The sequence below is a fragment of the Chenopodium album genome, chromosome 2 (genome assembly GCF_948465745.1).
Source record: "Chenopodium album chromosome 2, dcCheAlbu1.1, whole genome shotgun sequence".
Classification (NCBI taxonomy): domain Eukaryota; kingdom Viridiplantae; phylum Streptophyta; class Magnoliopsida; order Caryophyllales; family Amaranthaceae; genus Chenopodium; species Chenopodium album.
Window position 1 is genome coordinate 7924781 of NC_137835.1, and position 23061 is coordinate 7947841.

Below are 23061 nucleotides of genomic sequence, written 5' to 3' on the forward strand. Positions count from 1 at the left end.
CAATACGGGTCTTCAGGCTGGTGGCGAATAGAGAGTCGCCCCCAATATCTGACAATGTGGCCGAACGACTCCTCGGATAAGGATTGGAGGGGTCAATGGGTCTGGGTGAGAGTTCCCGCTGATCCGGAGCATCCATATTTTTTCGAGGCTCCCCGATACCTCTCCAGGCCTGATCCGAACATGCAAGACTTGGGTCCTGAGGACCCTGATGCCACTAGCCACCCGAGTTATGAGCAAATGAGCTTCTTCGGGAAGCAGAATAACCCCGGGGGAGTTGGCCGAATGAAAACTCTCCCGGCCAGATGGCTTCCGGATAACCATTACATCTTCCAAGAGAAGATGTTGGCAGTTGTCGGCCTCAGCCGAAAGTACAGGGGTGGTAAGTATGTTCGGCTGGGGCCGAGGACTTTAACTTAATCAACTTTGATTTGCCTTTGATGCTTATTCCCTTAGTCTAACCTTCGTCTGTTCTTTTCAGAGCTGAGCGAAGCTACCTCGGGAATTGATTATAACCGGCTCGGGGTGAACGCTGAAAGGGTCATTCTAGACCGGGCTCCGGCAATCACAGCTCCGAAGAACCGTCCGCTGCATCTGCACGAAACGGGTCTTCAAATTGAAGCCGCTGCCGAATACACCAAGCAGAAGCCTTGGTGGGAGAAGCGAGATCCCTTTCGGCCTTTATTACCTGAGGAAGCACAGGCTGCTCAAACAGCAGCTGACGTGTCCCGAGTAATCAACTCCTTGGAAGGAGGTGTTGGGACGTCTGGTGCTGCTGAGAGGGATATCCCTGTACCTGGAGTTCAGCCGAGGGTTCCAGTAAGTTCCTGACTTGCTTGGTATACTTTTTTTTTTTTTTTTTTTTTACTCATCCTTTGCTGCCCCCCCTTTCTGCAGTCTGAGGAAGGGAGCGGAAGGAGAGAAGGAAAGACGCCTGCTCGTTCTGAAGATCCATCTTCGTCAGAATCTGAAGAAATGGACGAGCAGCCCTTAGCAAAGAGAAGGAGGAGGTTGGCCGTGCTGGGGCCTCGGCAGTTTCAGATGGGGATGAGGCCTACTGGGGGCATCCTCATACGGGAGCCTGATGAAGGTAGACGCTCGCCGAGGGCTCCCCCTCCGCCGGAAGCTCCGCGTCCTCAAACCCCCCCTCCACCTCCCGAAACCCAAGAGATGGAGGTGGACCAAAGAACTCCTGATCCGAAGGGGGGGGGTTCAGGGACACCCTGCTGAAGAATCTGAGAAGCCGATTGCTGAAGGCTTCTCAGATGATATTGATAGGGAGGTTGACGCTTTTCTTCGTCAACCTGATCTGGGGGAGGAAGCAGAGAAGGTTGTTGCTGCTGACCCTGGTGGAGACCAACTGGGCTCCGCCGAAGGAGAAGGTCATGCTGAGCCTGAGAAGATTCAGGAGGTTCCCTCTTCTTCCTTCCCCTCATTCCAGACGCTGAACTCTGGAGATTTGGGTTTCTCGGCCCCCCGTATCACAGTCCCAGAACCTGTTTGGGAACGAATTTGGGGTCAGAACCGTGAAGGGGCTGCAGGCTACTTCGGCGACTTGACTAGCATGTCCGAAGTGGACCGAGCAAGGGTGTGGTCGCTGAAGGCCACGGCTGGGATGGGAGAATCCAGCCGAAGGGTCCCTGACCCTGCAAGAGACAACCAACGTTTGCTGATGCAGGTATTTAACCTTTTAGCTGCTTTGCTTTCACTCAGCTCTTCTTTATTACTTTATTTATTTCAACTGATGTGCCCCTGCAAACAGGTTGTGCATAATCAGACTCTTACTGTAGAGCTGATTGACACCCTCCAAGACAAGCTGGAGCGTGCCTGGGAGGAGGCAAAAATCGCTCGGGAAGAGGCGAAGCTTGCTGAGCTGAAGCAGCGGGCTGCTGAAGAGAAGCAGCAGCAGAGCGAAGAGTATGAAAAGAGGGCTGCTGAAGCCATTCGAACCTTCTGCTCGGCTATGGAGAAGGAAGTTTTTCCCCCGCTGATGGAAGGGGAGAAATTCCTTCAGGAGCAAATGGGAGTGGACATCTCCAAATTTAAAGCTGCCATCGAGATCCGAATTCAAGAAGGAGCTGCTGCACAAGCTGAAGTGCAGCGGAAGCTGGAAGCTCTTGAAGCCAGCAGGATGGCTGCTGAAGAGGCTCTACAAGCTAGGGATGTTCACCTTTCCGCTGCCCAAGCTGCTGCTGAGAACCAGGACCAGAAGCTGAAGGAGTTGGAGGATCAGCTGAGAGTCAAAGGAGATGAGCTGACCCAGGCCAAAACCGAAGCTTCCAACGTCCAGCTGGAGCTTGATGAGCAGAAGACTTCTTCCTCCAAACTCTCAGAGGAGTTAGAAAAATCTAAAAAGGATTTGGAGGAGAGTCAAAAGAAGTTGGCTGATGCTGAAGCCCTACTCCAAGTCCGCCTTTACACCCAAGAAGAATATAAGATGGGCTACATTAATGGGTTTAAGGTGGCTCGGAGGTTGGCTCTCCATGCTGAGCCTTCGCTGGATTGGTCCAAGTGTGCGCTTTGGGCTCAGGACCCCGAAGATCCGCACATGCTGTATGCCACTCCTGCTGAGCATGAGATCCTTCAGGCTGAACAAGCCGAGGAGGAAGCTGAGCGGCAGGAGTTGGAGGCTGAACAGCGAGCCGCTGAAGCTCAAGCAAGGGCCCAACCTGCCTCCTCTGCTGCTGGAACCGAGACTGCCCCGGGGCTTGGCCCGGCTGATCAGCCTGATCCTCCAACTGAAGCATAGGAAATCGGGCAGTCGTCTTCAGAATCTTGCGGATCAACATGCGCTTAATTTCATACTCGCCGCTTTCTGAATCTCTTTTTGCCTTATCTTTTTGCTTCAGCTTGCCTTGATGTACAAACAGTTTATTTTTGTTTCTGTACGTATTTCGGCAGCTGTTATTTTCCGCTTGTGGCCGGCTGCCAATATAGTCTTTAATCTATTTGAACTTGTAGCTCACTTTTTGAGCATGAGTCATTAATCTGATGTTCCTTTCTTCAACTGCTTTGTCTTATCTTGAATGCTTCACTGTTTCTGAGCTTGAGAAATTTTCGCAAAAATTTGCTAAGTACAAAGCTTCCGGCTTGAAGAATTCTGCTGAACATAAACTTGCACTGGTAGTGCCTCTTGCCCCCTCAGAAATCTGAAGATTCATATCTTTGGATTACTGAGCTGGGTTTTGTTTCTTTAACTTTCAGATGAAGCTGACTCTTGTCTTTAGAGCACAAGTCTTACTGAAGTTTGACTTCAGCTGAAAGATCCGAGTTCCTTAAAAAGACGAGTCTGTCAGCAATCTGAAACCCAGTTACCCGAAGGCGAAGGTTTCAGACGAGGCTGAATAAGCAATTTCTCTATCTTTTTTTTTTATGGATATCCGAAACACATGGCCAACTGAAGGCAATTTTTCGGATAATGGCTTTCTGGGATACAAGGCTCAGTTAAGGCAATATCCCAGACTGAAGAACAAGTCTTTGGAGAACAAGTCTTACTGAAGTTTGACTTCAGCTGAAAGACCAGAGTTCCTTAAAAAGACGAGTCTGTCAGCAATCTGAAACCCAGTTACCCGGAGGCGAAGGTTTCAGACGGGGCTGAATGAAAAATTTCCAACAGTTGCTGTTATTCTTGATTTTCTGTCTATCTTTAAAAAATGGATATCCGAAACACAGGGCCAACTGAAGGCAATTTTTCGGATAATGGCTTTCTGGGATACAAGGCTCAGTTAAGGTAATATCCCAGACTAAAGAACAAGTCTTTGGAGAACAAGTCTTACTGAAGTTTGACTTCAGCTGAAAGACCGGAGTTCCTTAAAAAGACGAGTCTGTCAGCAATCTGAAACCCAGTTACCCGGAGGCGAAGGTTTCAGACGGGGCTGAATGAAAAATTTCCAACAGTTGCTGTTATTCTTAATTTTCTGTCTATCTTTAAAAAATGGATATCCGAAACACATGGCCAACTGAAGGCAATGTTTCGGATAATGGCTCTCTGGGATACAAGGCTCAGTTAAGGCAATATCCCAGACTTGTCCATGGACTCATGCCTTTGGAGAACAAGTCTTACTGAAGTTTGACTTCAGCTGAAAGACCAGTGTCCTTTAAAAAGACGAGTTTGTCAGCAATCCGAAACCCAGTTACCCGGAGGCGAAGGTTTCAGACGGGGCTAAATAAAAACCCTTAAAGAGTAGATAGAACAAAGAAAACTTTGAAAGAATAAAAAGTTGCAAATATTTATATAAATGGTGGCTCCAAGGCCTTTCATTAATTCAAAATGTACTTACAAAGATTGTTCTGCCCCGAAGGGTTTACACATGATATTTCTTCAGTACATCAGCGTTCCAGTGATTTTTCAACTCAGTTCCATCCAACTGCCGAAGTCGGTATGTCCCTGGCTGAAGCTCATCACAGATTTCATAGGGCCCTTCCCATGCAGCTGAGAGTTTCCCATGGATTCGGCCTTTTTGAACTGCAGCAGCATTCCGAAGGACAAGGTCTCCAATTTTGAGAGGCCTTGCATGGACCCTTCGGTTGTAAAATTTGCTGATTCTCTGCTTATAAGCAGCCATTCTGTCTCGGGCTGAGTCTCTTACTTCGTCGAGGAAATCGAGAGATTCCCTCATCCGTTGCTCATCCTCAGCCGAGAAGTGGTGCACTCGTAAACTCTCAGAGCCGATCTCCACTGGAAGGACGGCTTCGGCACCATACACCAGTTCAAAAGTTGAATAGCCCGTTGCCTCTTTTTCAGTTGTCCGAAGGGACCAAAGGGTTCCTGGGAGCTCCTCCAGCCACTTGGACTTTTGATCTTCCACCCTCTTTTTGAGGGCATTTAGGATCTGTTTATTTGCAGCTTCGGCTTGTCCGTTACTTTGCGGGTGGCATACCGCTGAATATGCCAGTTTGATGCCGAACTGATCTGTATACCGCTTCAGCGGTAAGTTATCGAATTGCCTCCCATGATCGAAGACAAATACTCTCGGGATGCCGAAACGAGTGATGATATTTTGCCAGATAAATTTCCTGACAGTTTGCTCTGTAATGTTCGAGGCTGCTTCGGCCTCGATCCATTTACTGAAGTAGTCAACACCGACTATCAGCCATTTTTTCTGATACATAGCATCTGGAAATGGTCCCAGTATATCCAGTCCCCATTGGGCAAACGGGAGTGGATTAAGGATCGGCTGAAGATCCCTAGCTGGCTGATGGATAACTGGTGCGAATTTTTGACATTTTTCGCATTTCCGAACCAGCTCCTTAGCATCTGAGATCATGGTGGGCCAGTAATATCCGGCCCTCAATGCCTTGTGGGCTAAGGTCCTTCCCCCGATGTGGTTCCCGCAGATGCCGAGGTGAATCTCCCGTAGGATATAATCTGCATCTATTGGTCCCACGCATTTCAGCAATGGGGCTGAGAAGGACTTTTTCAGAAGCTCTCCCCTAAAGACAACGAACCTTGAGCTGGTTCTCTTCAGCTTGGAGGCCAAAATTCTGTCTTCGGGAATTTCTCCCCGAAGCTTGAAAGCTAGGATGGGGTCCATCCAGCTAGGCTCTGGGTCAGCGCAGCACACTTCAGGTGCTTCGTCGACACTTCTTTCTCGACGCACTTCCACATATACAGATCTGTTTAGCTCAGTGAGAGTTGAACTAGCAAGTTTGGAGAGTGCATCGGCCTGAGTATTCTGACCCCTTGGGATCAGCTGAACCTCAAAAGTTCTCAGCTTTGCAATGACTGATTTGATCTTGGCAAGATAGGCTATCATGGAGGGCTCTTTGGCCTTGTAGCTGCCACTGATCTGATATGCCACTAGCTGAGAGTCTGTTTTCAGGCAGACATGCTCGGCTTCCAGGGAGGTGCACAATTCTAGGCCAGCGATTGCTGCCTCATATTCAGCTTCGTTGTTCGAAGCCTTAAAAGAAAATTTTAGTGCATACTCAAAGGATTTGCCTTCGGGAGAGGTTATCACTACCCCTGCCCCCGAACCGTTTACGGTGGAGGATCCATCCGTAAACACGGTCCAGACTTTCCTTTCATTGTCTAGCGTCTCTTGGTACGAGCATTCGGCCAAGAAATCCGCTAGAGCTTGAGCCTTGATGGCAGCCCTCGGCTGGTAGCTGATGCTGAATTCGGTGAGCTCGAAAGCCCACTTGGCCAGCCTACCAGATTTTTCAACCTTGCCGAGAACTTTTTCCAGCGGCTGATCAGTTAAGACCACTATCTGATGGCAATCAAAATAGGGCCTCAGCTTCCGAGCAGCTACCACTACCGCAAAAGCGACCTTCTCGAGTAGAGGGTAGCGAGTCTCGGCATCCGTCAGGGTGTGACTGACGAAATAGATCGGTTGCTGAATTTTGCTTTCTTCCTTCAGCAGCACTGCACTGATGGTGGCTGGGCTAACAGCCACATACAGATACAAAGTTTCTCCCTCTGCTGGGCTAGCCAGCGTTGGGAGTTGAGCCAGATGCTCCCGAAGCTGCTTGAAGGCTTCTTTTTGCTCTTCCTCCCAAACGAGCTCCTTTGTTTTCGGGAGTTTCAGGGCCTTGAAGAAAGGTAACCCCTTATCCGAAGCTCTGGAAATGAACCTCGAGAGGGCTGCCATTCTTCCGGTGAGCCGCTGAACATCCCGCTTTGTTTTCGGCTCAGGAAGGTCGAGCGCTGCTTTAACTTTGGAGGGATTGGCATCAATCCCCCTCTTGCTGACCATGAACCCAAGGAATTTCCCTGACTTCACGCCGAAGACACACTTCTTCGGATTCAGCTTCATTTGATGCTTTCTTAAGGTGGCGAAGGTTTCAGCCAGGTCCTTAACATGGTCCTCAGAATTTTCGCTTTTGACGATCGAATCGTCAACATAGACTTCCATGTTTCGGCCCTTTTGATCGGCGAAAACTTGATCTACCAGCCTTTGATAAGTTGCCCCCGCATTTTTCAATCCGAAGGGCATCATTTTATAATTGTACACCCCGGCGTTCGTGACGAATGCCGTCTTTGCTCGATCGTCGGGGTGCATGAAGATCTGATGATACCCCGAGAATGCGTCCATGAAACTAAGCAAGGCATGGCCACTTGTCGAATCGACTAGCTGATCGATCCTCGGCAAGGGATAGAAATCCTTCGGACAAGCCTTATTTAGGTCCGTGAAGTCAACGCACATCCTCCAGGTACCATTGGCCTTCTGAACCATCACCACATTTGCCAGCCATTCTGGATGAAGCCTGCCTCCAGCAACTTTTTGACCTCGGCTGCGATGTCTCGGTTCTTATTTGCAGAGTAACTCCGCTTCTTTTGCTTAATTGGTCGACACGTTGGGTCGACGTTAAGCTTATGGGAGATGAGGTTTGGACTTATCCCGGGCATATCAGCTGCCGAGAAAGCAAACACATCTCTGTTGTCCCGAAGGAGCTGAATAAGTTCACAACGGGTGTTCGGATCAAGGTCCATCCCGATTGTTACACATTTCTCAGCGTCTCCTTCGGTCAACTCAACCGTTTCAGTCTGCTGGTCCATGTCCATTGCTGATGGACTGGACTCTTCACAATCTGGCCTGCTGTCTATGTCAGCCGGCGTCCCAGACTTTTTGTTCTTCGGCTGGCTCTCTGAGTCTTTCGGCTCAGATGAAGAGCTAGCCTTTTCCCTTTCTGGCCCTTTTTCTCTGGGGACAGAACCTTGGGCCGAAGCGCTTAGGCCTTTCGGCTTTTTTGTGCTTGGCTCTTTTTCTTTTTCTTTCTCCTCCTCATCCCTGTCGTCGTCATCTGGGCGACTAGTGGATGGCTTGAGGTAGTTGCACCTTCGGGCGTCCTTTTGGCTGCCCTGGATCCTTTCGGGGAAGACGGCGTCTGAGACGTAAATCATCAGCTGATGATAAGTTGAGACGACCCCTTGGATCTCGTGAATTATGGGTCTCCCCAAAATCACGTTGTACACTGAAGGAGCGTCAATGACCAAAAATTCAGTCATGACATTCCTGGCTGCTTCATCGCAGCCGATGGTGACAGGAAGTGTCACCTTCCCATCTGGGTAAGTTGAAGCCCCATTGAATCCGGATACCGGGTAGGGTACTGGCGTAAGGTGCTTGGGCTTCAGCTTGATTTGATTGTAGGCCTTTCGGAACAGAATGTTTGCTCCGCTGCCACCGTCAACAAGGACTTTGCTGACGTCGTGGTTGGCCACCGTGGCGATGATCACCAACGGATCCTCGTGAGGGAACGTTACCCCCCGGCAGTCGGCGGCTGTGAACGTCATGTTCGGCACCGGCGACTGGGGAGGCTGAATGTCAGCGTTGTTCACCTGGTGGGTCAGAGCCCTAAGGTGTCGCTTGTGTTCCCTCCGAGAGCATATTCCTCCTGAGATAACATTGATCGGAGAGAATTTTCCCTCCGCATTTTTACTGTTCTTCCGGGGGAAGTCGAGGTCTTGCCGAGAGTCCTTTGCTGACTTCTCGGCCTCCTTTTTCTCGCGGTGATCCGCGATGTATTTTTTCAAGTATCCCTTCCGGACCATGTCTTCGATCTGGTCCTTCAGCTGGATACACTCCTCAGTGTTATGTCCCGGAGATTCGTGGAACTTGCACCACTGATTTTTATTTTTTCGCTGATACCACTCTGGGAGTGGTCTCGGCTTTTGGTAACTCTGCTCTTCCTTCGTCACGCTGTAAATTTTGGCGCGTGGAAGAGAGAGCGGAGTGTAGGACTCGTATCTACCTGTGTATGAGGCAGATTTTTCCTTCTTCGGCTCGTTGGCCGAAGATTGTTCCGAGGCCTTGGCCTTTCCCTTTGTCCTCTGGCCTTGGCCTTCAGGCAAGGGTGTTTGTTTTTGCTTCCCTCCCCCAGATTGAGGTTGGGTTTTTGTTTTGTTCCACTCTTCGGCTCGGATGAATTTATCCGAGGCATTCAGAGCTTCCTCCAAGGTCTGCGGGGTATGCATGACCATGAAGTCTAGGAACTTCCCCGGCTGAAGGCCATTCTGCATTGCAAAAACGGCTAGCCCCTGGTCCAGCTGAGAGACGTTGGATGACTCGTTGCTGAAACGGGTCAGATAGTCTCGGAGGCTTTCGGCCTCCCCCTGTTGCAGACCCATGAGTTCTGCAATAGTCTTCTCTCGGCGGTTTGCCGTGGAAAAATTGCTCCTAAACTTGGAGGACAGATCGTCCCACCCTGTTATAGAGCCTTGTTTCACTCCCTTGGAGATCCATGCTTGCGCGACCCCCTTGAGAGTGGTTGGAAAATATTTGCACCAAGTCGCTTAGGACCTGGGGCAAAGATGCATGTGAGCCTCATACGAGGCAATGTGGTCCTTCGGATCCGAAGTCCCATCATATGTGATGTGCGACGGTATTTTAACCGTGGGAACGTGCTCTTCCAGTATCCATTGCTCGAATGGGGAACTGGTGGGTAGCATAACGGCCTTGCCCTTGTTCCTGGCCGAAGGGACCGCGCTCCGCCCTCTTAGAGAGGTAGGAGTGGTTTTCGTCCCTGGCTGGGAAGTTTGGGCCTCGGCTGCAGGGAACGAGAGGCGACTGTGCACGCTCGGTTCCTTGCCGCCGAGTCGGTCGAGAACGCTTCGGCGAACAGTCTCAGGTTGCTCTCGGCGAGCAGATTCTGGCCGAGAAGCTGAGCTGCTGCTCTTATGCGTTTCTGGTCGAGAGGTTGAGGATCCTCTGAAAAATTGAGGGTTCTTTTTCCTCTCTCTTTCAGTTCTCCAGGTGTCCTCTTCCCACTTTTCCAGTTCCCGGAAGGAAGGAGGTTTCCCACCATCATGGTCTAGCTTCCTCCGCTGATGCCGGGTATGCGGAGGAGTTCGATCGCGAGGTGGAGGCATATTTTGTGCCCTCATTGCCTCCATGAGCACTGCCAGCGCTCTCGCCACCTCCTCCGAGCTGGCCCCCGTCAAAGGGGTCCTCGGCTGAGTGTGGGAATGAGAGCGGACGGTCGATGGTTGGCTTTGGGGCACGGAATGAGTCCTATGATCGGACTGACCTCTGCTAGATCGAGAGGGACTCGGCCTATGATGAGAGTTGTGAATTACGGGAGAAAGTGAATCCTCCCTGTATGATCCTCCTCCCGAACTGGCACCCTTGGGAGAGTTCCGGTCCGGTGAGGGTGATGGTGTAGGAGTTTTAGGCTTTTCGCCTGCTCCTTGCCGGAGGCTTTTGCTCTTGCGGTTCTTAGCCATTGCTGCTAAGATGATTGCAAGATGATTTTGATTAGAGATTTGGCTTAAAGATTTTTGAAAGTCTTCCCCACAGACGGCGCCAAATTGTTTCGGGTGAAAACAATGGGGCCTTGCCGAAGGCCCGCTGAAGTGGCTGAAGACTGGTCCGGTCCAATTGGTGCTGGGCCGAATGTTTCCTGCACAACTAAAACACGTAAACTGGCCTCGGGGGTGGATCCGAGGAAGACCCCTCCGATGCCGAAGTCAAACAGTGTTTAGAGAGAAAGCTATGCAAGAGGTTTTATTGCTTGAGGCTTTGTGTGTTATCTTTTTACAAATGAATGAATTTTGAAGGCTTTTATACCTTTGCACATGATGAGAGGAGAGCCATTGGGCCTTGAAGTAGCCATGGGCTGACCCTGGCAATTCGGACCAAAGGGCTCTTGGTTGACTTGGCTTGATTGGAGGCTCGGGCCTTGACCTTGGAATAAGAAGTCATTTAGTGATCAGGCCCAATAAGATAATTGGACCCAAATACATGACTAGGCCCAATTAGATAAATTGGACCCAAACAGAAAATTCTAACAATGTAATCACTCGTTATAATCTTTCATAATAACTTGAGAAATTGTAAACAACCATTCAATAATTGAAAAAACTTTAATTGACTAAACATACAATTAGATTACGGTTATCACTAATTGTGAAATAAATATTTGATTGATTAAAAATAAGGAAAAAAAACTTACCTCAAGAAGCTGTATCAATGGAGGAGAAAAACCTTATTCAATGAAAAATACAGAGTACGTTGGAGGAGAATGAGAGAGAAGGTGTGAAAACTGAAAAACAAATAAATTTAAAAATAAAGGTAATATTATATATACCCCCATTTTTAGGGTTACATAAAATCATTAAGGCCCTGTTTGGGAGAAAGCTGAAAGTTGTTGCTGATTTTGACTAGCTGATTTTATTAACTGATTTGACTAACTTATTGTATTAACTGATTATATAAAAGTGTTTGGTAAATAGCTGATAGCTTAAAGGTGATTGAGTATGTGAAATGACCAATAAGCTAATTGTGGGGTAGGTAGTTTAGATAGAATTTTAAATTAAATGAGGTTATAAGTGTCATTTCACAATAATTAATGAATAAGCTAATTGAAAAAGCTCCTAAAATGAGATTTTTCAAATAGAGCTTATTTAGTGGAATAAGCTCTTTCAATAAGCTTACTACCAAATACTTGTATTAGCTTGTTTGACTAGTCAATCAGCTAAAGTTAGTCAAATAAGCTAATATACCCCCAATAAGCTAACTACCAAACAGGGCCTAAATATCTTTACTCAGTATTTTTTAAAGAGTATATCTTTAGGGGCCGGGGGATTTGGTTCTCAAACTGGTATTGGGTTGGAATCAGGAATGAAACTGGTATATGTTTGGTATAATTATAAAATGCAATGTTTTTCTTTTATTTAAGCCTAAATAGCCAAATCCACCTCCCTTTCTAAACCCCATACCTTGGGGGTTTGAGGTATGGGTTTGAAACTCATAAAATTATAAGGTAAAACAAACATAAGGTATGAGTTTGAACCATTCTAAACTCATAACTTATACCTTAATTATGTGAAACAAACAGTAACACCCCTTACTTATTTGATACTCCCTCCGTTTTAAATACTCGCTCAATTTCTCTCTGTACGGAGTTTTTAAAAAAATTGGAGAAAAAAATAAAAGAGTTTTTTGAAAATAACACCACAAATTTTACAAAAAATGGATTATAACACCACAAATTCTCAAACTTTAATTATAACACCATAAAAAAAATCCAAAAATTGGATTTCACCACCACGTAACGGATTCTTGGATTGAATCCGTTAGTGGGGTCCGACAAGACACGTGTCAAGTGTCTAGTGGTTTAAATAAATATTAAAAAAAAAAACCTAACCTAGCCATCCCACCACCTCTGCACCACCGGCCTCAACCGCCAATTGCCGCCGGCATCCACTGCCCCAACAAAATCTGACGAAACCAACGCCTTTGACCGCCGATCCACCACTTCGCCCCCTTTCCCTCCCCGAAAACCACCTTAAGCCCTCCAAACCACCGCAAAAACCATCCCTAACTGCCGCAAAATCCACCCCCATTCCTGATCTGCCGCGAAATCCACACCCATTTCCCCCAATTTTGCGAAACCGGTGGTCGAAATCGACCAATCAAGGGCTTTCGTGGTCGATTTTCGGGCGTTTTGAGGGTGAAAGGTAAAGGAGGGTGGTTTTCGAGGTTGGTGTTTGCTATGGTAGGTGGTTAATTGCGGTGGGTATGCAGTGATTTGTGGTAGTTGAGGAGGGTTGGGGTGGTTTTCGGGGAGGGGGAATAAGGGAAGGGAGAATTTCATCGGGTTTCGCGGGGGGCAGGTGACGCCGTCGGCTTGGGTTAGGCGTTGGTGCGGCTGGAGAAGGCGGTGTTGGTGGTGGGGTTGGCTGGGTTTATGTTAGGGTTTTTTTTTTAAACCAAGGGCTTATCGACACGTGTTCATCGTGGGTCCCTTTAACGGATTACATCTAAAAAATCGTTAGATTGTGGTGAAATCAATTTTTTTTGATTTTTTTGTGGTGTTATAATCAAAATTTGAAAAATTGTAGTGTCATAATCCATTTTTTTTGTAAAATTTATGTCGTTATTTTCAAAAAAATCCAATAAAATCTAATATCATATCATATAACTATAATAACTAATATATAAAGCTAAACTTTTAGCCAGGCGACGAGATATCGACACTTGGCGTTCCAACTTTTCGCCAAGTGTCGCGCCACATAGGATAGAGTTATATAGAATTCAATTTGTAGGATAAAAAAAGTTAATTTAGAATTCTATTTTCAATCAAATTTGGATAGAATTTTAGAATAAAATTGTTAATTTAGAGTTTTATTTTTGATAAAGTACCAATATTTCATATGTACAAATTAAATTATAATTTTATTAAAAAAAAAATTATAACACTCATAAATTATCATATAAATTTATTTTTTGTATCATAGTATTTTTTTGGAGCGAAGGAATTAGCACCACATCCATTATTTATAATATATTCTAATCAATTTAAACAATACACTTTACAATCTAATATAATTTTATTACTCTATGTAGACCTTTCAATCGGGTCGGGTCACGAGTCATTTCGGGCAGGGTCATTATTTCAGGTTACGGGTCAAGAAATGTTTAAATCATCATAAAAACACATCAATTTCTAACTAATTTTGTATCAATGATATGTTTTAAAATTTGGCATATAGATTAAAAATTTATCTTAAAATTCAATAAACAACCCGGGCATCGCACGGACACGAAATAGCGACACTTGGCATTCCAACTTTTCGCCAAGTGTCGCGCCACGTAGGATAAAGTTATATAAAATTCAATTTGTAGGATAAAAAAGTTAATTTAGAATTCTATTTTCAATCAAACTAGATGAAGCCCGTGCGATGCACGGTTTGTTTGAATTTTTAAAAATAATTTTTTTTATACATATATTTATGTTCTAAAATTTGTTATGTATTTAGATAAAATTCCTAATATCAAAAGATAATATTTTATATTTAATTAATTTAAATTGGAAAATCTCATTCGCCAATTTTGCTTACGTGGCATTTAAATTATTTAATTATAAAAGATTTTAATAATCTCCTATTTAATTGGTTACTACTAAAATTTATAATCCTACATGGCACACTAAGAAAATTAGATCTATGTGGCTCTCTAAAAACTCGGGAAAAAACTCCCCTTTATATATATACTAGTTTTGTGCCTCGGCGATGCCCGGGTAGTTTATGGACTTTTAAGATAAAATTATACTATTATAATTCAATTTGATTGAAAATAAAATTCTTAATTAACTTTTTTTGCTACAAAGTCAATCTATATTTATCCAACGTGGTACGATACTTGGCGAAAAATTAAAACGCTAATGATGTTGTCTTGTGGCCTAATTATAAATTTATTATTTGGTATTTTATCGAAGAAATAACTGTAAACTAATAATCTTATTCTAAAATTCTATCCTATTTTTTTTATCTTATGAAATATACCCAAGGTGGCGCGACACTCAAATTTTATTTTATCAAAAATAAAACTCTAAACTAACAATTTTATCCTAAAATTCTATCAAAATTTGATTCAAAATAGAATTATAAACTAACATTTTTATCTTATGAAGTCTATTTGAACCTATCCAACGTGGCGCGACACTTGGCGAAAAGTTGGAACGCCAAGTGTCGCTGCCTCGTGACCTGGCTAAAAGTTTAGCTTTATATATTAGTTATATGATATTAGATTTGGATAGAATTTTAGGATAAAATTGTTAATTTAGAGTTTTATTTTCAATAAAGTACTAATATTTCGTATGTATAAATTAAATTATAATTTTATTAAAAAAAAAATTATGACACTCATAAATTATCATATAAATTTATTTTTTTATCATAATATTTTTTTGGAGCTAAGGAATTAGCTCAAAATGCACCACATCCATTATTTATAATATATTCTAATCAATTAAAACAATATACTTTACAATCTAATATAATTTTATTACTGTGTGTAGACCTGTCAATCGGGTCGGGTCACGAGTCATTTCGAACAGGGTCATTATTTCAGGTTACGAGTCAAGAAATGTTTTTCACCAATGTTATTATTATTAGTCATTACATGTCTACTACATAGTTTTAATCATCACAAAAACTCATCAATTCCTAACTAATTTTGTATCGATGATATGTTTTAAAATTTGACATATAGATTAAAAATTTATCTTAAAATTAATAAACAATCCGGGCATCGCACGGGCACAAAACTAGTATATATATAAAGGGGAGTTTTTCCCCGAGTTTTTAGAGAGCCACGTAGGATTTAATTTTCTTATCGCGCCATGTAAGATTATAAATTTAAGTTGAAGTCAATTAAATAAGAGATTATTAATTTCTTTTACAATTAAATAATTCAAATGCCACGTAAGCAAAATTGACGAATAAGATACTAAAGTTTAAATTAATTAAATACAAAATATTATCTTTTGAGATTAGGAATTTTATCTAATATTTTAAAGCTAATATAATAGCAAAAATCACATGATATGAAAAATAATTTTTTAAAAACATACTAACAAACCGTGCATCGCACGGGCTTCATCTATAAATTTAACTTGTAGCCAATTAAATAAGAGATTATTAATTTCTTTTAGAATTAAATAATTTAAATGTCATGTAAGAAAAATTGGCGAATGAGATTTTTAATTTAAATTAATTAAATATTATATATATTATCTTTTAATATTAGGAATTTTGCACCATGTAGGATTATAAATCTTAGTAGTAGCCAATTAAATAAGAGATTATTAATTTCTTTTATAATTAAATAATTTAAATGCCATGTAAGCAAAATTGGCGAATGAGATTTTTAATTTAAATTAATTAAATATTATATATATTATCTTTTAATATTAGGAATTTTATCTAACGGAAATTTCATGAAATGCCCCTGAGTAATTTTTTTATTCACCAAATACCCATCAAAACCTTCAAATTCACCAAATACTCCTGAATTTAAAAAAATTTCACCAAATGCCCTTAATGACTAATACGCCACGTGGCAACATCCAATTGGTTGTTGTAATATAAATAAATTAATTATTAAAAAAACTTAAAAAATAATAAAAAAAAAAACTTAAATTTTTTTTTTTAAAAAATACCCCCACCACCTCTGCAGACGGCGCCGACGCCGGCCGCCATCTCCCAGCCCCCCCACCCTCGACACCCCCTCCCCTACCCCCAGCCCCCTCTTCCTCCGTTTCCCCTCCCCTTAAACCCCTCCCCATCGCTCGAAACCCCCCTCCCCCTTCGCGGCCGGCGTCCAAACCCCCTCCCCGGCGTCGGAGAACCTTTTTCGCCCCACCCCCCGCCATCCCCACCCCCTTTCCCCCCTAAACCACCACCTTAAAAACCGAAAAACCCCCAAATCGAAATCTTATTTGGGGTTTTTTCGATTAAAGGGTTTTTTGGTTTTTTGGGTGGTGGTTTAGGGGGGGAAGGGGGTGGGGATGGCAGGGGGTGAGGCGAAATTGGTTCGCCGGCGCCGGGGTGGGGGTTTGGGCGCCGGCCGTGAAGGGAGGGGGATTTTTCGAGGTGGGGGAGGGGTTTAAGGGGAGGGGAAACGGAGGGAGAAGGGGCTGGGGGTAGGGGAGGGGGTGTCGGAGGGTGGGGGCTGCCCTCGCCGGCGAAAATGGACCACCGGCGCAGGGTCTGGGGGTGGTGGCCGGTGGTCAGCCGTTGGGGGTGGGGTGGGTCTTGGGTGGTTGGGGTAATTTTTTTTTTATAACTTTTTTTTTCTATTTTTAAAGTTTTTTTTTATTTATTTTTAAAGTTTTTTTTTTATTTATTTTTAAAGTTTTTTTAATAATTAATTAATTAATATTACAACAACCACTTAGAGGCTGCCACGTGACATATTAGTCATTAATGACTAACGGCGGTTAACACCGTTAGTCATTAAGGGCATTTGATGACATTTTTCTTAAACTCAGGAGTATTTGGTGAATTTGAAAGTTTTGATAGGTATTTGGTGAATAAAAAAATAACTCAGGGGCATTTGATGAAATTTCTGTTTATCTAAATATATAACAAATTTTAGGCTCATAAATACAAAAAAAAAAAAAAAAAAACATTATTTAAAAAAAATCAAACAAACCGTGCATCGCACGGGCTTCATCTAGTATTCCATATAGAGATAGTGGGGTAGATGGAACAATAAAAAATTGTAAAAAGCGTATCTATCCAACTATCTCCCATAAAATCGTCGGTAAGAATTTTTATTTATTTTTCATTATTAATCAGCCAATAATAAATGTGCGTTACTCAGCACTTCAAATTTTTTCATACTCAATTCAATATATCGAGTTATTACATTTAAACCCTAATAAAAACCCAGCTAAAAATCTCCAGGAAACATATGAATAAGCATTAAGATTTTCATGGAGATGTTTTCTACTGCTGCTGGGTCAACTTCATCAAGGTTTGATTTTTGTAAACACCCATTTCCTAAAATAATTTAATTTTTACATTTAAATCTGTACATTTGACATTGATGCATTTGAAGTTCATCAGCATTTAATTACACAGTAGAAATTATTTTTGATGACAATTTTTATTGGTAATTTGGACTTTGAAGTGTTATCCCACGATTTTATTTCAACACTTTGTTGATTACTCCGTATTTGATTTTGTTCTATCTACGAAATGTTTTATTGATGGGAAAATATAGATAATCAAATTGGGTTTTAGTTAGTGTACATAATTTATAAATTTGATGAGAAATGTTGAAGTTTGTATTATGATATATTGCTGTCTGAAATTGAACAAGGGAGTTTAATTCTTTGATGGGTTTGATGCAGCAATGTGGATAGTTGGGAGTATGTTGTGAGGTAATACTTCTTGTTATACAATGTCTGTCTGAGTTTATATACTTTGTTGTTCATAACATCTTTTCTGGATTATTGTTCACTTGTATAACACTTTAGTAAGCTTGGACTTCCTATTGATTATAAATAGCATAATTTTTCGAATAACTGTTTTTTGAATGTTCTTAAATAGATTTTGAGTCGATCATGATTTTGTTATGTATCCTTACAAGTTCCATGAATGTATGAGAATTCCTTTTCCAAGGATAAATGTAGTTTGATATCATGTATTCCGTAGTTGTGCTTCTAAGTACTTTTTTGACAATGAAAGTGGGTAGGAAGGAAGTTCTAGCATGACAACAAGTTAATATGACTCCATCATGATACTTCAAAGTCATCCTATCTGTTTGTATTCTCATCATTCTCCGTTTGAGATTTCGTTGTTTATGTTGCACTTTCTGTGGAATTTTACCTAAACTCATGATGTATCATATTAATCATATGACCTTTTTTTGGGTTGTGCTAAGAACCCTTTTCCATTCCTTTGATATTGAGAAGATGTAGGAGAACATATTTTTTACATGTGTGCATATATAGTTACCTGATAATGCATTTTATGTCAATAATCATAATACTCTTCTTTTTTTTTTTTTTTTTTTCTTGCCAGAGTTCTTCTGTTGTGACTTGTAAGATAGGGATTATGGTGAAGTATTACAAAACCTCCTCTCACGGTCAGCAATCAATAAAATTTGGGACTAAACCACTTAAGGGTCCTAATATTGAGATTGCTGATTTTGCTGATGGAAGTGCTGTACAGATTTCATCTATTGATAACAAACATGCAAGGGAAAATTTGACATTGCAGTCTCCTGAGATTCTGAGCACAAGTGAGCTCATATCAGCAGTGGGGCAAGTATGGGATTGTGCTAGCCGCTCACTTGCACGCTATCAACCAAAAGCAAGCTTTGACTGCTCAGGCACTGTTTGTCAAAAGGAAAATGATTCACGTTTATTGGTTGACAATGATGACTTTGGCTTTATTAATGTCATTGGCAGTGGATGTCTGGATGTGGACTTAAACTCTTCCCACTATTTTTCATGCATTGTGCAACAAAGTTTGAAATTTACCAGAGCAGCTCAGAGAATACATTGTAATCCATGTGATGACCAATTTGTTGAGAACTTCTTTTGGCAAATTGGAGATGAAAGTTCCAACAAGCCTGAAGTCAGGTTGAAGGAGAAGAATCTTGCAGATGTAGGAACTCTTTACAACATAATGAAAACATATGGATGGATGAGCCAAGTCTCAGTTTCGCCAAAACATCTTATGTCTGCGTACGGCGAGGTCAAGAAGATTGTTGAGGCCTTCACCTCCAAGGGTGCTGTCCTCCATTGTTCTCCTGTATCTGGAATGAATTCTAGCAGTGCAGGGACTGAAATTCTTGATATGTGTGTTGATAGGCCCAACCTAAAGGATTTGGAATCTCGTGGGAGCGATGAAGTCATTATGTGTACAGATAATCTCCTTCATGGGGTTCGAAAAGAACAATTTGCAGCTAACATGCCTACGGATTTGAGTTTTGGACTTCATTTGGATTACCATGTGAGCACTTCAGCTCCAGATTGTACTCAAGAGCCAAATGAGCTCGATGTGGACGGCAATTTCTGGCCGGAAAATGAAATGAGACAGTGTGAGAATATCAATATTCAAGAAAATCATCAAAGTGAAAGCTGTCCAGCTGTAACAAACAAGCCTCATCCATTGCTGGCTAAACAAGAGCATGCTGTTTCAGGAGCCTTGGCTGGCATAGCTGTTAGTGTATGCTTACATCCAATAGATACAGTTAAAACTATCGTTCAATCATGTCAACCCGGGCAGAAGTCTATTTGTTACATAGGGAGATCAGTACTTTCTGAGAGAGGTATGCTGTGTTTCAATGAGGTTCTGTTGCTTTCCTTCTTTCTTTTTTTTTTTTTCCGTGGTACTTTGTTACAAGTATATGTTGGTTCAGTATTCTAATGGTAACATATGAATAATTGTGTTTCATGTTGGGTCTGAATTATATTTCAGGATTGCCTGGACTTTATCGAGGAATAACTAGCAACATCACCGCATCTGCACCTATTTCTGCCATCTACACCTTCACTTATGAATCAGTGAAGGAATTCATGCTTCCGTCTCTTGCAAAGGTCTCTTCTTGCATGGCCTTTACTATGTATTCATTCACCTGATCAAACCTCTGTTTGATTAGGTTTTGTAGTTGGTATTTCAACATTTAGCTGAGCTAGATGGAATGTTTGCCTTTTGCATTTCATTTCAATGATTTACAGGCTTATGTTACTCTAAGATTTTCATTTTAATTTCTTCATGTAAACCCTGATTATTTAATGCTTGCAGGAATATCACTCTGTTGCCCATTGCACGGCAGGTGCTTGTGCAAGTATAGCTACATCAGTTGTGTTTACTCCCAGTGAGCGTATAAAGCAGCAAATGCAAGTCAATTCAAAGTATCAGAACTGCTGGTAATCTTCCTCTTTCCCTGCCTTATGATGTTCCTGCTGTAGTTTGTTGGCTGCATAGACTTCAGATTTTTAAAATCAATGTACATTTGATGGTTGACCAAATATGCACTTTGGTGATGCTTAATATTGTTCTCTGAAAAATTGTCCACCGTAAATCAGTTACTGGGAATCTTTTATTGTATTTACCCACCTCATTATGTATGGCTCAATATGATTTGCTATCTTGTTAATTAGTCTCTTGTTGTAACTGGTACTTTTAAACATTAATGCTCTTTACTTTTGTGTAGCATCTTAAAGGGTTGGGGAAAAAGCTTATGTAACCCTTAACCAAGATGTCGTTATTTCATTTGTTCATCTTCTCAGAAGCATCAGTTAGAAGATTAAACTTATGTTCTTTTTGGCCATGTCCAGGAATGCAGTGCAGAGAATCATCAACACAGGGGGTCTACGTTCTCTGTATGCTGGTTGGGGTGCTGTACTCTGCAGGAATATACCACACTCAATCATCAAAGTGAGACCTATATCCTTAATCAAATTTTCTTTCATTTTGATACTTCAATTAACACTAAGAAGTCATCTTATTCAGGGTTTTATGCTTCTCTTTGCAGTTCTACACTTATGAAAGCCTGAAGCAAATGCTCATGTCATCACACCCACCCACTAAACTGCCTAGCACTTTGCAAACGGTTTGTTCAAAGCTCACTTTTTGCTTCTGTATTTGGTGGTAGACTTGCCTGCTGCATGTTAGATTTTGTTTTTGTTTTTGTTTTTTTTTTTTTTTTTTTTTTTGGGGTAATTCTTTATAGTGTGCTTAAATAGTGTTGTTGGAAAATATTGATTGAGCAAGAGAATAAGTGTTTAATCTACACTAGATGAGACTCTGCCCACTCATTTTCACATTTAAAACACTTCGTTACCAACTTTTTCCTTGCTTCTGAAATTCATATACAGCTGCTATGTGGAGGACTGGCTGGATCTACTGCTGCTTTGTTTTCTACTCCATTTGATGTGGTGAAAACAAGATTACAAACTCAGGTCTGTTAGCAATTTACATTCTTGTTCTTTGTAGCTGAGCTTACCTTGTCTATGATTCAATTCAGATCATGATGTATAGTACCTCTTTCCAGAATTAATAGTGACACTGTCCCAACTCCTAATCAGCCATAGTTTTACAAAACTACCCTTCATAATACTTGCCTTCTTTTCTATTCTCTCTCGACCACACCATTAAAGTGAGGGTTTGTTCTGAAATCTAAACATAAGCTAAATTTATCTTAGAATTTTGACAGTTGATCTTTTGACATCCCAAAATTGTTTGACTGCTATTATGAGACAGACCTTAAATACGTAGTATTAAAAAAAAGCAACCATATGATGTATTGGAGCTGAAATTTTGGCTCGGCTATATTATGAGCTGACCCAATAGGGTGTTATGTTTAATCTAGAAGAGTTTTTGATCGCTGTCTTTTTCCGCACTGGATATGATACTTTTGGTTGTGACAAAGAGCTTTGTTGAAGCAGATGCCTGGATCTACACAGAGGTACCATAGCATTTTTAACACCCTACAAGATATTTGTGAGCATGAAGGTGTTAGAGGCCTTTACAGGTATAATTTTCTGAACAGTTTTCTTGTTGGCATGGTTTTGTTTATCTTCTTGTGGTGGATTTTGTGATCATTACAGAACTGTTGTTCATGCTGAAAAGTGGAAAATTAACAGCTAATTTATTTCACAAATTAATCATCCATCATGAAAATTGATAATTGTATAGTCCTTATTGTGTGATCCCTGGATGTTACACTGAACCATTGTCTTTTTTGCCCTTGGCTTTTGTAGCTTTATTATATTATTTCAAAACTTTGACTTGAAGATTAAGCAATAAAAGCAACGTGCTTCAATTATTGCCTATAAAAATGCAAAAGGAGCTGCCTAAGAAATATAATATAGAAAGTTTAACTACTTTTTTTGCTTCAAACACCCAACTCACACTTATACCTTGGTTTAAGAACCAATTTAATATGGAAATGTGTGGAAGAGTAATATGGGGAAAACTTTATACAGATAAAACTGCAGAAAATACTAGTTTTACATGTTTGGTTTGTTTAATGTGTAATATTGTTGAAAAGCAAATGATTTCACAAAATTTCTATGCTTAGTTTGTAAGAAGGGAAAAACAAGTGGTAATTTTTTTTAATTGGTTAAAGGAATTTGAACATTTATTTTTCTAATCTTACTTTTCTATGGCTTCCCTCCCAATAAACAAACATAGTACATAAAATTATATGCTTTCATTTTATTTTCTTTGTTAAGTTTAAGTTCAATAGTTAACATTGCACCTAATGAAAACTCTCTGATCCAAAGATGGGGCCTTTTGTGATCAGGGGTTTGATTCCGAGGCTTGCTATGTATATGTCCCAAGGAGCACTGTTTTTTGCATCATATGAATTTTTGAAAGGTTTTTTGTCTCCGGAGCTACGCCAACATAAATCAGAGATGTTACAGCATAAACAGGACAGCAAAGAGGCCAACGACAATACACTGTTGTCAGTATGAGTATTGCAATTTTAATAGTCATTTGCTCATCTGTTCAGCAGTGGAACACCTCATTTTTTCTCAAAGATGTAAAGTATATTCACCTTCACCAAGATCATACTAAAACTACTATACTAGAGTGAGCTTAGGAAGTCCCATTCAGAATATGTCTGAGCTATTCTTTTGTATAGATTATGTACAGTGTATAATTGTCAGAGAAATTTTGTACGCCGGCCTATATATACTTGAGATGAATCAACATACAAGTATTATTTTTGTTCAAGAAAGTGATTGCATTTTGCTTCACCTATTTTTGAAACTCAATCAATAAAATCAATATTGGCTAGTTCAAAATTATTGTATAAGCCTTTCTAGATGCAATCCTAAATTATAAACTAGAAAGAAAATCATGATACAACT

At 41.5% G+C, this 23061-nt stretch overlaps 1 protein-coding gene across 3 annotated transcripts; it reads left to right on the forward strand.

The window, feature by feature from the left end:
• The first annotated feature begins 17055 nt into the window (after window positions 1-17055).
• Window positions 17056-22990, forward strand: LOC145581919 (uncharacterized). Of its 3 annotated transcripts, XM_081638967.1 has the most exons (10): window positions 17056-17201; window positions 17550-17610; window positions 18254-19508; window positions 19658-19776; window positions 19985-20109; window positions 20521-20620; window positions 20718-20795; window positions 21061-21144; window positions 21631-21716; window positions 22491-22990. In XM_081638967.1, the coding sequence occupies exons 3-10, from the start codon at window positions 18287-18289 to the stop codon at window positions 22660-22662; spliced, it is 1986 nt and encodes a 661-aa protein (XP_081495093.1). In that variant the 5' UTR covers window positions 17056-17201; window positions 17550-17610; window positions 18254-18286; the 3' UTR covers window positions 22663-22990. The 3 variants fall into 3 exon arrangements, with proteins under 3 accessions (XP_081495093.1, XP_081495100.1, XP_081495084.1); XM_081638974.1 differs by lacking the exon at window positions 17550-17610 and having other exon boundaries at window positions 17077-17201; XM_081638958.1 differs by lacking the exon at window positions 17056-17201 and having other exon boundaries at window positions 17487-17610.
• The last annotated feature ends 71 nt before the right edge of the window (window positions 22991-23061 follow it).